The 16,807-nt window shown below is 42.9% G+C and overlaps 1 protein-coding gene across 6 annotated transcripts; it reads left to right on the top strand.

The window, feature by feature from the left end:
• Positions 1 to 2,552: 2,552 nt before the first annotated feature.
• Positions 2,553 to 16,242, top strand: LOC311376716 (NLR family CARD domain-containing protein 3-like; the record flags this gene model as incomplete). Of its 6 annotated transcripts, none has more annotated exons than XM_084491201.1 (14): positions 2,556 to 2,647; positions 2,773 to 2,889; positions 2,964 to 3,080; positions 3,533 to 3,622; positions 3,772 to 3,838; positions 4,024 to 4,246; positions 4,921 to 6,703; positions 7,125 to 7,298; positions 8,039 to 8,212; positions 8,946 to 9,119; positions 9,584 to 9,757; positions 12,331 to 12,504; positions 13,496 to 13,542; positions 15,533 to 16,242. In XM_084491201.1, the coding sequence occupies 14 exons, from the start codon at positions 2,565 to 2,567 to the stop codon at positions 16,105 to 16,107; spliced, it is 3,972 nt and encodes a 1,323-aa protein (XP_084347327.1). The 6 variants fall into 6 exon arrangements, with proteins under 6 accessions (XP_084347330.1, XP_084347327.1, XP_084347329.1 ...); XM_084491200.1 differs by having other exon boundaries at positions 2,565 to 2,647; positions 8,039 to 8,147; positions 9,055 to 9,119; XM_084491199.1 differs by lacking the exon at positions 3,533 to 3,622 and having other exon boundaries at positions 2,565 to 2,647; positions 2,773 to 2,836; positions 3,028 to 3,080.
• Positions 16,243 to 16,807: the final 565 nt, after the last annotated feature.

Here is a 16,807-nt window from a genome sequence, read left to right as displayed (position 1 = left end):
CCTTCTCATTACCGCAGATTCTGGATCTGCTTCTCTTCTACTCCTTCTTGACTTAAGTTCGGCATTCGATACGGTAGATCACTGTATACTTCTACACCGACTGAAGCATTGTGTGGGTGTCCACGGGTTGGCACTCTCATGGTTCCAGTCCTATTTATCGAACAGAACCCAATGTGTTAGTTATAATAACTCTTTATCCGAATGTTCTGCAGTTGGGCCCTCTGCTCTTTTGTATATACATGCTTCCTCTGGGTGGGATCATTGCTGAATACGGCATCCAGTTCCATTTTTATGCCGATGACACACAACTCTACATTCCACTGCAACCAAATGACCCCTCTCAAATTCAAAATCTTGAATTTTGTGTAGTCCGAATCAAGAGCTGGATGAGCGACAACTTTCTTTTGCTTAATACCGCCAAGACTGATCTCTTGGTGATCAAGCCCAATAATTATAAATACTTTTCTGAGGGTCTTGGTCTAAACATTGATGGTTGTTTTATTTCTGAAAATACTGTCATCAGAAACCTTGGTGTTACCTTTGACCCGACATTGACTTTCCAATCTCATATAAAAGAGATCACTAAAACAGCTTATTTTCATCTACGAAACATTTCCAAAATCCGCCTTTCTCTGTCCTTGCGTAGTGCTGAGGTGGTTCTCCATGCCCTTGTGTCCTCTCGACTTGACTATTGCAATGTCCTTTTTTCTGGCCTCCCCATCTCCACTACCAGGAGTCTCCAGATTGTCCAGAACTCAGCTGCTAGACTTTTAACTAAAACAAGTAAATTTTGTCATATAACTCCTGTTTTAGCATCGTTACATTGGCTGCCCATTCAGGCAAGAGCGGATTTTAAAGTTCTTCTTTTAACTTTTAAAGCCCTGAATGGTCTTGCACCGCTATATCTTTCCCAGTTACTCACTCCCTACACTCCATCCCGTCCTCTTCGCTCCCTTGGTTTAAACCTCCTTGTCATTCCACCCATCAACAAAAAATCAGCTGGCCTTCTCTTACCGTGCTCCTCTTTTATGGAATGCCCTCCCACAAAACATCAGAAGTACCTCATCTATCACAATTTTTAAATCCTGTCTTAAAACACACCTTTTTACCCAATACTTTGAGTAAATTAACTTTTAGTATGTGTGTTTTACTATTGTGTTTTAACTGTCATTACTGTGCACATATTTTTATTTTTTATAGTTTTTTATTGCTTTAACTGTTTTATTCTTTTCTCTGTGTTTTAACTGTTGTTGACTGTCAGTTGTAAATGCACTTTAACTGTTTCCTTTGGTGGTTTTCTGAATGTTTAACTGTACTTGTTTTTACTGGGAAGTGTATTGAGACCATGTACCATGGTGATTTTGCACTTTAAATAATAAATTGATTGATTGATTAAGGAACAGGTAGGGGTTAGACAGTACAGAGACAGGTCATTAAGGAACAGGTAGGGGTTAGACAGTACAGAGACAGGTCATTAAGGAGCAGGTAGGGGTTAGACAGTACAGAGACAGGTCATTAAGGAGCAGGTAGGGGTTAGACAGTACAGAGACAGGTCATTAAGGAGCAGGTAGGGGTTAGACAGTACAGAGACAGGTCATTAAGGAGCAGGTAGGGGTTAGACAGTACAGAGACAGGTCATTAAGGAGCAGGTAGGGGTTAGACAGTACAGAGACAGGTCATTAAGGAGCAGGTAGGGGTTAGACAGTACAGAGACAGGTCATTAAGGAGCAGGTAGGGGTTAGACAGTACAGAGACAGGTCATTAAGGAGCAGGTAGGGGTTAGACAGTACAGAGACAGGTCATTAAGGAGCAGGTAGGGGTTAGACAGTACAGAGACAGGTCATTAAGGAGCAGGTAGGGGTTAGGGGGAGTTCTGCTCTATAGGATGCTACAAGTAAGACTGTGGACATTGTGGATTGAACCCAGAACGTTTCAGCTTGGATTCAAGTGTGAGGTTAATGTTAAAATACTTAATACTTAACTTAAATTATATAATTTTAATAACAGATTTAGTGTCCTTGGGTAACTTAAAAGGTACCTTGGATATTATGTCCAGGTATTATATTTGTGATGTTATGATTATTATTGTCATTAGTCAGGAAGACGGCCATCTTGGTTAGTGAAGGTGGTTAAACATCATCTTGTTCGGGTCTTGTTCTCTGTGGGCCCGCATCACAGATCTGGTTGTGATGTCATGTGACATGAGGAAGTCCATATATGGTCATGCCTTCAGAGCGGTTTAACCAGCACAGGGAACTTTAGGTATATCCGCATTGTGAGTTTGTTCTTGATCTGACCCTTAGAGACCTTCTGTGTTAACAGATAAATAGTTATTAAATAGTTATTAGAAACATCTGGGAGGCATCTCCACATCTTTACCCTCATTGAGAATGAGAGGGTCTATGAATCTACGTCCAGGAAAGACCACCCTGCCTCTCGTCCCACAGACAACAGCCCCCTGTGACCGGCAAAAAGCAACTTATATAAAAGCAGAATTAAAACAAACACTGAATGGCCATAGAAACAATGTGTAGTTGTGTTTGTGTCCAGGTCTCCAGTCTGCTATGGATGAGGAGAGAGAGGAGGGGGGTCCTACCTCTAAGACCACTCTGTCTGGGGAACATGGCCACCAGAGCAAAGCTAAGAGGTAAGAAGAGCATCTCTCTGTCTGTGACTGTTCTCTGTTCTCAGAGCTCAGCGGTGATATTTCATGACTCCATCATTAGTCTGAGTAACAGCTGTGTGTGTGTGTGTGTGTGTGTTGTGTTGAAGACCAGAGCAGCAGCAGAGAGCAGACTCCCCTGGACCCAGCTGTGTCTCCATGAAGAGTGATTGGTCTATGGATATACCTGACCAGTTTAAAGATGGAAATCAGTCAATTGAGAAAAGGTAAGGATTTACCAGGTATTATAAAGATACAGCATCTATCAAACGTCCATAAATCCTGGTTCTTGTTTTTCTAGAAGAGTCCAGCAGCAGAGAGCAGACTCCCCTGGACCCAGCTGTGTCTCCATGAAGAGTGACCAGTCTATGGATGAACCTACTGTCTTTAAAGATGGACGCCCCTCCAGAGAGGAGAGGTAGGAGTTTCAAACAGACCATGACAACAGACCAGTTGGTTGTTATCAGACTCTACTGATACTCTCTCTCACAATCAATCATTAACTAACTGAAGAGGATTACAGTTTACCTGTACTCCTTACACACACACACACACACACACACACACACACTCAACTTTATGAATCCCACACAAGGGGAATCTCTCTTGTTATTGCAGCTCAAGAGTCAAAAGTACAGTGAAAAAGAGATAAAGGGATAAAGATACAAAATAAATGTAAAAGTTAAATAAAGATACAAAACGTAGAATAATAACTAAATAAATACAATTACACAGGACACTTGCACAGTATAAATATAAACTCTCTCTCTCTCTTTAGTGATGTGGTTGACATGGTGGTAATGAGAGGAGGGATAAGGCTGTTTTAGTGATGTGGTTGACATGGTCTGATCCTGGTTCTTGTTTTTCTAGAAGAGTCCAGCAGCAGAGCGCAGACTCCCCTGGACCCAGCTGTGTCTCCATGAAGAGTGACAAATCTATGGGTCAACCTCCTGACAAGAGGTAGGAGATTCAGACATTGAAAACAGACCATTGGTTGTTACTAGACTCTACAATACCAATGTTTACAAGTTAGGAAAAATAAAATAGATCTAAAGTGTGTTTTTGTGTGTGTGTGTGTGTGTGTGTGTGTGTGTGTGTTCTCTCAACAGACAACCCCACCAGAGGTCAAAGGTTAACACTCAGTCTGTACAGCAGCATCAAACAGAGCTGATCAAGGTGTGTACATTTCCACCAAGATGTTTGACTTAAGCTCTACATGAACATGAGAAAGCATCTCTTGTGGTGCTCATAGTCTCCAGGCTTCCCTCTTTAGACCAGCGGGATGTGAATCCAGGACAGATGCTTCTGATGTCCTCAGTGAGTTCAGAGTAAAGTTCTCCTTGATGTGTGTTCTGTTCCAGAGGGCTGAGGAGAACGCACACGCTTTTCTAGACAAGGAGCTGAAGAAGCTCTGGAGGGATCTCTTCCCAGATTACCCACAATGCTCAGAGAGTCAGAGGGAGGAGGAGGAGGATGGTAAGAAGAAGGAGCAGAGGAGGCGTGCCATAGAGGGAGTGGTAGACATCACAAAGCTCTGCCTGATGGAGATGAACCAGGAGGAACTGGCCGACACACTGAGGGGCGGTAAGAGATTCACAATATCACAAATGCATTCTTGCTGTTCTAAATGTTCCTGAACATTTCCTGCATGAAGTCATGTGTGAAAGGGAATGGGGGGCAATATTCCAGGTTGTATCTAGTAGAATTTCCAGGTTGCCATCCGGTCATCAATAAGTGACAATGCTAAAAACATATATATACCAGAGCATAACTCAGTGGAAGAGATGCAACACTATCTTGTTATATCAGCATCTTGCATCAGTCACTTTCTACTGATACACAACAATGATAGCACTACTTAACAGGTTATAAGACACCTCTTAAGTAGAATTGATATAGCTATTCAAATTCAAATTCAAATTCAAAGAACTTTATTTGTCCCCAAGGGGCAATTGAAGACAGACACGCAAAGCAGCAACATTTACACAGGACAAGCTTAGTTGCAACATACGACAAGACAATTGTGTTAGTTACTGACTGATAAGAAACACAAGGCATAGTTATTTACAAATATACAGTGGTATATAAATAATTTATAAATAAAAAGAGCTGATCTTAGAAGTTTTAAAAGTATAACATAAAACTATATAGCTATATATACTAGCTATATAAATATATATATAAATATCATGAAGTTTAAGAATTGTACAGGAATAAGTCAAATGTGTCCAATAATGTCAACCATTGTTTTGTCATAGAAACTGTTGCTGTTGAGTGCCAACATAAAATCAAGTCTCATCTGAAAGAGAAATGCAGGTGTGTGTTTGAGGGAATCCCTAAAGCAGGACAGCCAACAGGTCTGAATGACATCTACACAGAGCTCTTCATCACAGAGAGAGGCAGTGGAGAGGTCAACCAGGAGCATGAGGTCAGACTGATTGAAACAGCTTCCAGGAAACCAGCCAAGGAAGAAACACCAATCAAATGTGAAGACATCTTTAAACCCTTACCTGGACAAGATCAACCAATCAGAACAATAATGACAACTGGAGTGGCCGGCATTGGTAAAACCATCTTGACACATAAGTTCACTCTGGACTGGGCTGAAGGCAAAACTAACCATGACATACACTTCACATTTATATTCACTTTTAGAGAGCTGAATTTACTGGAAGGGAAAGAGTTTAGCTTGGTGGAACTTCTTCATCACTTCTTTATTGAGACCAAAGAAGCAGGAATCTTCAGATTTGACCGGTTCCAAGTTGTCTTCATCTTGGATGGTCTGGATGAGTGTCGACTTCCTCTGGACTTCCAGAACAACCAGACCTGGACTGATGTCACAAAGCCGACCTCAGTGGACATGCTGCTGACTAACCTCATCAGGGGCGACCTGCTTCCCTCCGCTCGCATCTGGATAACCACACGCCCTGCGGCAGCCAATCAGATCCCTGCTGAGTGTGTTGACATGGTTACAGAGGTGAGAGGGTTCACCGACCCACAGAAGGAGCAGTACTTCAGGAAGAGATTCAAAGAGGAGACGCTGGCCAACACAATCATCTCCCACGTGAAGAAATCACGAAGCCTCCACATCATGTGTCACATCCCAGTCTTCTGTTGGATCACTGCTACAGTTCTGGAGGATATCTTCAAAAAATCTCAGATAGAAGAGAAGCCCAAGACCGTGACTCAGATGTACATCTACTTTCTGAGGCTTCAGTCCATACAGAGGGACAGGAAGTACCATGGGAGAGCTGAAACTGATCCAGACTGGAGTCCAGAGAGCAGGAAGATCATTGCTTCTTTGGGAAAACTGGCTTTTAATCAGCTGGAGAAAGGCAACCTGATCTTCTACGAGGCAGACCTGGCAGAGTGTGGCTTCGATATCAGAGCAGCCTCAGTGTACTCAGGAGTGTTCACCCAGATCTTTAAAGAGGAGTGTGTGTTGTACCAGGACAAGGTGTTCTGCTTTGTCCATCTGAGCATCCAGGAGTTTCTGGCTGCCCTTTATGTCTTTCAGTCCTACATCAACACTGGTGTCAATCTGCTCTTAGAAGAACCACCCACCTCTGGGGAAGATAAACTCCTCCTCCTCTACCAGAGTGCTGTGGACAAGGCCTTACATAGTGAGAACGGACACCTGGACTTGTTCCTCCGCTTCCTCCTGGGCCTCTCTCTGGAGACCAATCAGATTGTCCTACGAGGTCTGCTGGGACAGACAGGAACTAGCTCACTGACCAATGAGGGAACAGTGTCTTACATCAAGAAGAAGCTAAATGAAGATCTCTCTCCAGAGAGAAGCATCAACTTGTTACACTGTCTGAATGAGCTGAACGACCGTTCTCTAGTGAAGGAGATCGAACAGTACCTGACATCAGGTAGTGTCGCCCAAAAAACTCTCTCTCCTGCTCAACTGTCAGCTCTGGCCTTCATCCTACTGACATCAGAAGAGGAGCTGGATGTGTTTGACCTGAAGAAATACTCTTCTTCAGAGGACGGTCTTCTGAGGCTGCTGCCAGTGGTCAAAGCCTCCAAAACATCTCTGTAGGTTCACTAATAACAGGAATTAAAATACACACTACACAATATACATAAAACTGGAATATAAGGTTGAAATAATATGCAAAACATCTCTGTAGGTTCATCACAACATGTATTACTATTCTACTCACAACATAATAAACATCCTAGTATAATATAAACGTTATAATATACAAATTATCTCTGTAGGTGTACTATTAATGTGTAATGTAGTACAGTTCAAATAAGAGAATATTCATAATAGAAGTAGTATTCAGTTAATAACTCTACAAAACTTTTTTATTGAATATATAATGGCCATTTATACATCTAAATATTTAGTAATTTGGTCAACTAATAACATTTCTTCATTATGGAATAAAGTATAAAGATTTATGTTATATTAATCACAGTTCCTGACATGTTCTGTTTATTGTGTGTGAAGGCTGAATGAATGTCATCTGTCAGAGACATGCTGTGAAGCTCTGGCCTCAGTTCTCAGCTCCAACTCCTCTAGTCTGAGAGAGCTGGACCTGAGTACCAATGATCTGCAGGATTCAGGAGTGAAGCTGCTCTCTGCTGGACTGGGGAGTCCACACTGTACACTGGAAACTCTCAGGTCAGTTTTACTCAGTGGACAAACAGTTACACCACAAGGTTCAATATCAGAAGACATTCAACAGATTTACATCCATAAAAGTGTGCACGTAAAGTGAAGCAGCACGCAACTGACACCCCCACGTGGACAAATGCCGTCTTTGCTCTCGTGCTCGAAAAGTATTTCCCTGCTCACTCGGTTATTCATTCTCCTCACAACACAATATACATAATATTGGAATAAAACGTGTAATTATCCACAAAACATCTCTGTAGATCTACTTTTTATTTCAGTACTATGAATAACATGTATTCTTTTGTAATACATGTTATTCATAGTACTGAAATAAAAAGTAATATTAATATTAGTGCTGTCAGTGAAACGTGTTATTAACGGCGTTAACGCAAATCCATTTAGACGGCATCAAATTTTTTATTATGACATTAACGCTCTTTAATCTGCGGGAAAAACCGCCCAATCTGGCAACACTGCCTGAACGTCCTCAAGCTCTAGCGTCAACGTAAATCAATGAGACCAACTGAAAACAAAGCTGTATGAAACTTAAACTGTGATTCTGAATAAAGTATAAATGATATCGAAATTCTGTTTCGATATTATTATAAAAAATATATTTTATAAAGCTTTAACTTGTCCTCCAAATGGAATGATGAATAGGCCTACACTTTATAAATGTGGTTACTTTAGTACGAACTGCTCTCAACCAGAAATAATAAATGGTGTGTGTGTGTGTGTGTGTGCAGGTTGTCTGGCTGCCTGATCACACAGGAAGGCTGTGCTTCTCTGGCCTCAGTTCTCAGCTCCAACTCCTCTAGTCTGAGAGAGCTGGACCTGAGTACCAATGATCTGCAGGATTCAGGAGTGAAGCTGCTCTCTGCTGGACTGGGGAGTCCACACTGTACACTGCAAACTCTCAGGTCAGTTTTACTCAATGGACAAACAGTTACACCACAAGGTTCAATATCCATTAGATCCATAAAAGTGTGCACATAAAGTGAAGCAGCACGCAACTGACACCCCCACGCAGACAAATGCTGTCTTTGCTCTCGTGCTCGAAAAGTATTTTCCTGCTCACTTGGTTAATTATTCTCCTCACAACACAATATACATAATATTGGAATAAAACTAATAATTATGCACAAAACATCCCTGTAGATCTACTTTTTGTTTCAGTACTATGAATAACATGTATTATTTTGAAATACATGTTATTCATAGTACTGAAATAAAAAGTAATATTAATATTAGTGCTGTCAGTGAAACGTGTTATTAACGGCGTTAACGCAAATCCATTTAGACGGCGTCAATTTTTTTAATATGACATTAACGCTCTTTAATCTGCGAGAAACCGCCCAATCTGGCAACACTGCCTGAACGTCCTCAAGCTCTAGCGTCAACGTAAATCAATGAGACCAACTGAAAACGAAGCCATATTAAACTTAAACTGTGATTCTTAATAAAGTATAAATTATATCGAAATTCTGTTTCGATATTACTATAAAAATATATATCTTATAAAGCTTTAACTTGTCCTCCAAATGGAATGATGAATAGGCCTACACTTTATAAATGTGGTTACTTTAGTACAAACTGCTCTCAACCAGAAAGAATAAATGGTGTGTGTGTGTGTGTGTGTGTGTGTGTGTGCAGGTTGTCTGGCTGCCTGATCACACAGGAAGGCTGTGCTTCTCTGGCCTCAGTTCTCAGCTCCAACTCCTCTATTCTGAAAGAGCTGGACCTGAGTACCAATGATCTGAAGGATTCAGGAGTGGAGCTGCTCTCTGCTGGACTGGGGAGTCCACACTGTACACTGGAAACTCTCAGGTCAGTTATCAGCCTCTTCAAACTGGTTATTCTAGCTTCCAGTAAGTGCTGCTCCTGCCTGATGCATTTCTGTTGCTCTTTTCCCTGCTGACAAAACACTCCATGGATCTGCATAATGTTAGAACCTATGAAGAAACGGTCTTAGCGTACCAAACACAGCGGAGTTCTCCTGACTCTAACCGAACAATATCTCATCTGAGTTATAGCTATTGAGAAAGGAGCATTTGTTTAAGATCCTGTCACATCCATGTGAAGGAAGTTCTGTCTGTGATGATGTCATCTCCCCACTTCCTCTTCCTGTTCTCATACAGGGTGACACAGCTTTGTCTCCATAAAGTATCAATAAAGCTTTAACTTGTCCTCCAAATGGAATGATGAATACACTTTATAAATGTGGTTACTTTAGTACAAACTGCTCTCAACCAGAAAGAATAAATGGTGTGTGTGTGTGTGTGTGTGTGTAGGTTGTCTGGCTGCCTGATCACACAGGAAGGCTGTGCTTCTCTGGCCTCAGCTCTGAGCTCCAACTCCTCTAGTCTGAGAGAGCTGGACCTGAGTACCAATGATCTGAAGGATTCAGGAGTGAAGCTGCTCTCTGCTGGACTGTGGAGTCGACACTGTACACTGGAAACTCTCAGGTCAGTTATCAGCCTCTTCTTCAAACTGCGTCTTGGGGTTGTTTAATATGTAAGGGATGATCCACGACTAGGTGGACTGTTATCAATATCGATATGTATGTTACACGTGATGTAACTCTGGCCAGCTGATGTGAGGGTTAGGGGTTGTTGACCTGTTAACTGCTAGTACGTTATGTATGTTATGTTATGTAACTCTGGTCAGCTGATGAGAGCTGAGGAGTTGTCATTAGTGTAGACATGGTGATGAGGCTTTAGCCGTGCTGTGATCTGAATATAATGCACCCCTCACCACTAAAACATCACTGGCCGTGGTAAAGTGAAACATATTGAACAGTAAAGATGTCCTTTATTAATGTGGCGGCGTGGAGGCTCTCAATGTGAATCTTAGGTTGCTCGACAACGCCACCTTGGGAATTGCACCCAAGGAATTATTATATATTATTTGACATTGATCAAAAACACAGGTTCGTTCCACTCGACACGTGGTTCCCAGTTTAAAAAAATACTTTGTTTAATAAAATATATATTATCACAAAAATGAGCATTCATCCCAACTAATAAACAAGGAGCCTAATCAGGGGCTGAGGCCTACTGGTGGGGAAAGAGCAGGTGAAGGGGAAGGGGACTCAACAGGAATAAATTAAAGGAAAAGGGTTCACCCAGACACACATGACAGTCACACACTGGTATCACCAAATCCAAGGAAGCACAGCACACAAGAATGAGGGACACCACCACCCACGTCACCAGCACCACCACCAGCCTGCAGCCACTGAGAAGGAAACAAAAAGGAAGTTACAACGGAAATAATTAACCCAAAATGTATGAAGCAATATACAACATAAAGCAGGAAATAGTTAACAAAATAAACTTAACAAAACAATTTACTTAATCAAAATAATAAAGTACAGAAAACAAAACAAAATTAAGGGATTAACTCCTCAAAATCATTGGGCTCAAATTAAAGGGATTAAACAGGTTAAAGGTGTGGTGTCGGCAGTCCACCATGCAAGCCGGCTGTAGCCAAAAGCCAGAAACAGCAGCACCACCACACCAGTGGCGTAACATCATGGTGATGGCCCCGGTGCAAATATTTTTTTTGTGCCCCCCCAAAGATTCAGTCAATGAGAGTACTACTACAGCAGGTAGCAATTGCGTTGCCATGGCACACGGGTAAACAAATGACAAGACACCACACAAGTTAACTAACGATCGCTGTAGGCTTCAATATCATGCAAGCACTTTGTTTTCTTTTTATTTTGTTCTACATCACAATTGCATGCTTTAATAAAGTATTGTTTTTTCCTACCATTACGAAAATAAAATATACAAACCAACAGAGCTTTGTCTCCCCGCGACCTTATATTGATTGAGTCTAAAACGTTCTCAACGATTCAGCCAATGAGAGTAGGGGTAGCAATCGCACAAAATAAACAAATAAACAAACGGTAAACAAATGATTGGAATGATTGGAATTTGGACAAATGATCATTCCTCCTCCCATACCAGCCACTCAGCTAGCCGATCCGCCCCCGAGCTATTTAATTCTCAAAAACTTTTTTTTTTTTTTCTTCCTCCATGGACCCCTGACGGCGTCTGGGCCCCGGACAGTTGCACCGGTTGCACCATCGATATTTACGCCACTGCACCACACCAAACCAGGGGACAACGTCGTATATAGCAGCAGAGACAAACGGTGTGATTAGCAGCAGAGACAAACAGCAGACAAAGCTGTAGTGTAGACAAAAGCTGTATACAAAGCAGCAGCGGCCCCAATCAGCTGGTGGTGGAGTCAGATAAATCGCCATCTATAGATTTCGGCCAGCTGATGAGCGTTCCCTGTCAATAAACATAAAATTAGTATGGCTAAGCTACATTTATCAATGCTTTTGGAGGCTAGATTTAAGGTTGCATACCCGTTTTCAAAGTCAAACCTGCACAGGGAGAGAGACACACGGCAGGGGACATCTACCTGTGAACACACTAGCATTAGCTACAGGATAGCATTCGGTGTAACACAGGGAGAGAGGACACTTACCGCTCGAGAGAACCAGCGACTAAACGGAGCAGGCAGCACGCAGTCGCTGCTCTGCAGTGAAAACACACCGGCTTTAAGCATGAGGACACAGTGATAAATGAAACGAAACAGTAGCCGCAGCAGGGGCGTGGAGCATTACCTGCACGGGCAAACACCTGACCCGGAAATGATGCATCAGTGAGAGCACAAGAAGGAGGGCCGTACTTATGTACTGCCGCCCTAGTGGTCAGCTGACGCAATTAACTGCAGCAAGGCAACCCTATTTCTATGCTGCTACATTAACATCATATTAGTTTGGTGTAGTGCTGCTCATGTCCGATGCATTTCTGTTGATCTTTTCCCTGCTGACAAAACACTCCCTGGTTCTACACAATGTTAGAACCTGTGGATAAACGGTAGTGTACCAAACACAGTGGACTTCTCCTGACTCTAACAGAACAATATCTCATTGTCCTCCATATGGAATGAATACACTTTCTAAATGTGTTTAATTTGGTACGAACTGCTAGATAGAATAAATGGTGTGTGTGTGTAGGTTGTCTGGCTGCCTGATCACACAGGAAGGCTGTGCTTCTCTGGCCTCAGCTCTGAGCTCCAACCCCTCCCATCTGAGAGAGCTTGACCTGAGCTACAATCACCCAGGAGACTCTGGAGCTGCGCTGCTCTCTGCTGGACTGGAGGATCCACGCTGGAGACTGGACACTCTCAGGTATGGAGAGGACAGCTCACCATTCAGGGACAACGTCTCCTACAAGGGTTCAAGCCGCTGCTAGATGAAGTGTTTTCAAAACGCAGTTGTAACGCATGTTGTGTAGAAAGTGATGAGACGGCAGATTAGGATTCAGACGACTTTTATAGAATTATATTTATTGATAGTTAGTGCAACACATTAACATTTGGCGTATTGCTGTGTTTGGCACTAACTGTCTGGTGAATTAATGTGTTGGTTTAAAACCAGACGTTTCAGTGTGTTTGTTTTTTTATTGGCCGATGATTGGTTAGCATAGAGCTGGACGTTAACATGGAGCCAGGTATGATGAGTCAGTAAATTAGGATTCAGAGTACTTTTATAAAATATTTATTGATAGTGATTGCAACACACTCATATTTGGCGTGGCCTAGCATGGAGTTAGGCGTAAGCGTGGAGCTGGGGGTTAGCATGCAGCTAGGCCTTAACATTGAGGTGGTCGATAGCGGTTGTAGGTTTCCCGCCAAAAAGCCAACGATTGTATTGGCGCGGAGTGTGTGACCCACGCAGTCAGCTGACGAGGTTAGCTGTCTGTCCTTAATCAGTTAACAACGTTACGAACCACCGAGCCATCAGCGAGTTCTGGTTGATTATGTGCTTAAACACGAGTGAATAATAATACTAACGTGATACTAACATGAATGCAGCGGAGCCATCTGCACACTCTCTCTTTGTTAACATGTGAATAATGTTTCCCTGTCTAAAGACAACATGCTGCTCTCTCTTTGTTAACATGTGAATAACGTTTCCCTGTTTAAAGACAACATGCTGCTCTCTCTTTGTTAACATGTGAATAATGTTTCCCTGTCTAAAGACAACATGCTGCTCTCTCTTTGTTAACATGTGAATAAGGTTTCCCTGTTTAAAGACAACATGCTGCTCTCTCTTTGTTAACATGTGAATAATGTTTCCTGTTTAAAGACAACATGCTGCTCTCTCTTTGTCTCCCCAGTGTGGAGCACGGGGGAGTGTGGAGGCTGAAACCAGCTCCACAGAGATGTAAGTGTCCGTTTTGTTTGATTCATCTCAACACACACTAACTTTAGAGATGGAAAGTCCATCCACACTGCGCGCTCCCACGTAAATGGCTACCGTAAATAATATAATAGAGGAGCCAACACTCCAGGGATAGATATTTAAACCCGCCACACGCCATATAAATGGCATTCAATAATCACTTTGAGAGAAGTATTCCTTTGAGACATTTCATATACTTGGTGTAGGCCTGCTTGTTATATTGTAGACTATATAATATAAACAGAAGCGCTAACGCTAATGTCAGTGCTAACGCTAATGTCAGTGCTAACGTAAACGGTAACGTGAGTGCCAACACTTACGTCAATGCAAGTGTCAGCGCTAATGCTAACGTCAATGCTAACTGCAGTGCTAATGCTAACATCAATGCTAACTGCAGCGCTAATGCTAACATCAACGCTAACTGCAGCACTAACGCTAACGTCAATGCTAACGCTAATGTCAATGCTAACTTAATTGCTAACGCTAACGTCAGTGCTAACACTAACTTCAACGGTAATGATAAAGTCAGCACTAATGCTAACGTCAATGCTAACTTCAGCACTAACGTCAACGCTAACTGCAGCACTAATGCTAACGTCAGCGCTAATGCTAACGTAAACGCTAATGCTAACGTCAACGCAAACTGCAGTGCTAATATCAATGCTAACTTCAGCGCTAACGTCAATGCTAAATGCAGTGCTAAAGTCAATGCTAACTTCAACACTAACGTCAACGCTAACTGCAGCACTAATGCTAACGTAAATGCTAACGCTAACGTCAATGCTAACGTCCATTATTGTAGTCCACTATTGTAGTCCATTGTTGTAGTCCATGAGGGAGAGAGAGAAGCCGTTTCTCAATACCAAGTACGTGGACTACGTTCTTGCAGACTTGGAAGTACGTACTTGGCAAGTCCGGACTTCTAAGTACAGACTTCCGAGAACGCGAGTACGCACCTGCAATTGGAACAACAGCGGACTCGATGACGTCACCACCTTAGCTCTGTTAACTGTGCTTTACGGCCTCAAACTACTGAAGAATATAAACTAATTATATAAAACTAAACCCCAGCCTCTTTCATTTTAAAATAGTATGTTAATATTTTGAATGAATATAAATGAAAAGATATGCTTGTCGTGTGTATTTATATACACACGACTTTGTAGTTGGAGAGTAGGCTATTATAACGAATAATAATAATAACGAATGAGCGAGAAATTACACAGATTAGAATAGAAAAACACACACACACACACACACACGATCGGATGGATCCGACCGGAATTTTCGTTACCGTTGCGATGGGTTTCCTCTATCAGTGACGTATACAATATGAACAAATTATATAAAACAAAATCCCAGCCTCTTTAATTTTAAAATAGTATGTCAATATTTTGAATGAATAGGCCTACATTTTTGTTATATATGTAAAATGTTCCTATATATAGCCTATTATTATAGCTTACATACTAATATTTTAAAACATGGGAATGCGAAATGCATCCTGGGATATTTAACGGTCCCAAGTCCACACGAGTCACCTCCGACGCATCCTCGGTGGAACGGCCTCATCGAGAACGCATCGAGAACACACACGGGTTTTACGACAGTACGACAGTCCACTGATTGCTCAACGAGCAACAGCTGAGTCAGAAGGCTAGAGCGAGACCAACTGAAAACGAATCCGGAATGAAACTAAAACTGTGATTCTGAAAAAAGTATGAATGATATCGAAATTCTGTTTAAATATTATTGAAGATACAAATGTGTAGATTAGTTTAATTGTTTGAACGATGGTAAACGGTAATGATGGTCATTTTGACCAAGTTATGATGTCTTAAGTGGTTGAAGAGGATGAAGCATGAATCAGCATTTTTTGAATTTCCCAATGAAAACGAATGGGGGATTTTGGGCGAATAACCTGGAATATCTCGGGAATTATGAATAATATCATGTCTTGTTCTCCCGTCAGATGCCTGTGAACTCACACTGGACCCAAACACAGCCCACAGACGACTCTCTCTGTCTGAGGACAACAGAAAGGTGACGCGGGTCGGAGAGGACCAGTCGTATCCGGATCACCCAGAGAGATTTGACTCCGTGCTCCAGGTGTTGTGTAGTGAGGCTCTGACTGGCCGCTGTTACTGGGAGGTAGAGTGGAAAGGAGAGGTTGTGATAGGAGTGACATACAGAGGAATCACAAGGAGAGGACGGGGTGACAGCGCGCTTGGATGGAACAACAAGTCCTGGAGTCTTGTTTGTCATGATGGTCGTTACTCTGCCCGGTACAACGGTAGTAAGACAGACATACGTCTCCCCCCCGCTGGCTCTACCAGAGTAGGAGTGTATCTGGACCGGCCTGCTGGCACTCTGTCCTTCTACAGAGTGTCCCGAGGTGTAGGAGGGTCCTCAGACACACTGACACACATCCACACCTTCAGGTCCACCTTCACCCAGGAGGACCTCCTCCCTGGGTTTAGGGTAGGGTGGGAGTTGGAGGGCCTCGTCCCGTTGGGGGTTCACTCAGTGTCTCTTTGTCGGTTGTAGAAAGAAAAAAAGGCGGAGGGGCGGGCGCACACACACACACACACAAACGCGGACACACACACAAACACACACACACACATCCAGTACACACACACACATATACACGTAAGCACACACACACACACACACACGTAAACACACACACACACACACACACACACACAGACACACATATACACGTATGTGGGCGAGCGGGGGTCCACGTACTCAGTGACTCAGCGACTCTGTGTCGGTTGTAGGAAAAAAAAAGGGCAGGCGGTCGGGCACACACACACACATATACACACACACAAACGCCCGCACACACACACACACACACACACACACACACACACAGCTTCTGCGTTAGAGGATGGGTGTCTTTTGATGGAGGCCTGAGAGGACTGATGACTCAGAGTCTCTGTGGCAGTTATAGTCTCTCGCTCTCTCTCTTTCTTTCCCTCCTCCCCCCCCGTCTCCCACTCCCCCTCCCCGTCTCCCTCTCCCCCTCCCCCTCCTCCCCCTCCTGTCTCCCCCTCGTCTCCCTCTCCCCTCCTCCCCCCCCCATCTCCCTCTCCCCCTCCCCTCCCCCTCCTCCCCCCCGTCTCCCTCTCCCCCTCCTTTTTACGGGGCTTCCTAAAAGTTGATGATGGTAAACCATGAAAGGAAGAGACTTTTAAGATCTTCCATAGGGTTACACACCAGAGAGAGAGCTAGTCTT

This window comes from Micromesistius poutassou (assembly GCF_964030765.1).
Source record: "Micromesistius poutassou genome assembly, contig: SCAFFOLD_5309, whole genome shotgun sequence".
Lineage (NCBI taxonomy): Eukaryota > Metazoa > Chordata > Actinopteri > Gadiformes > Gadidae > Micromesistius > Micromesistius poutassou.
Note: the sequence above shows the minus strand (reverse complement) of the source record. Positions and strands in the feature narration are given on the sequence as shown.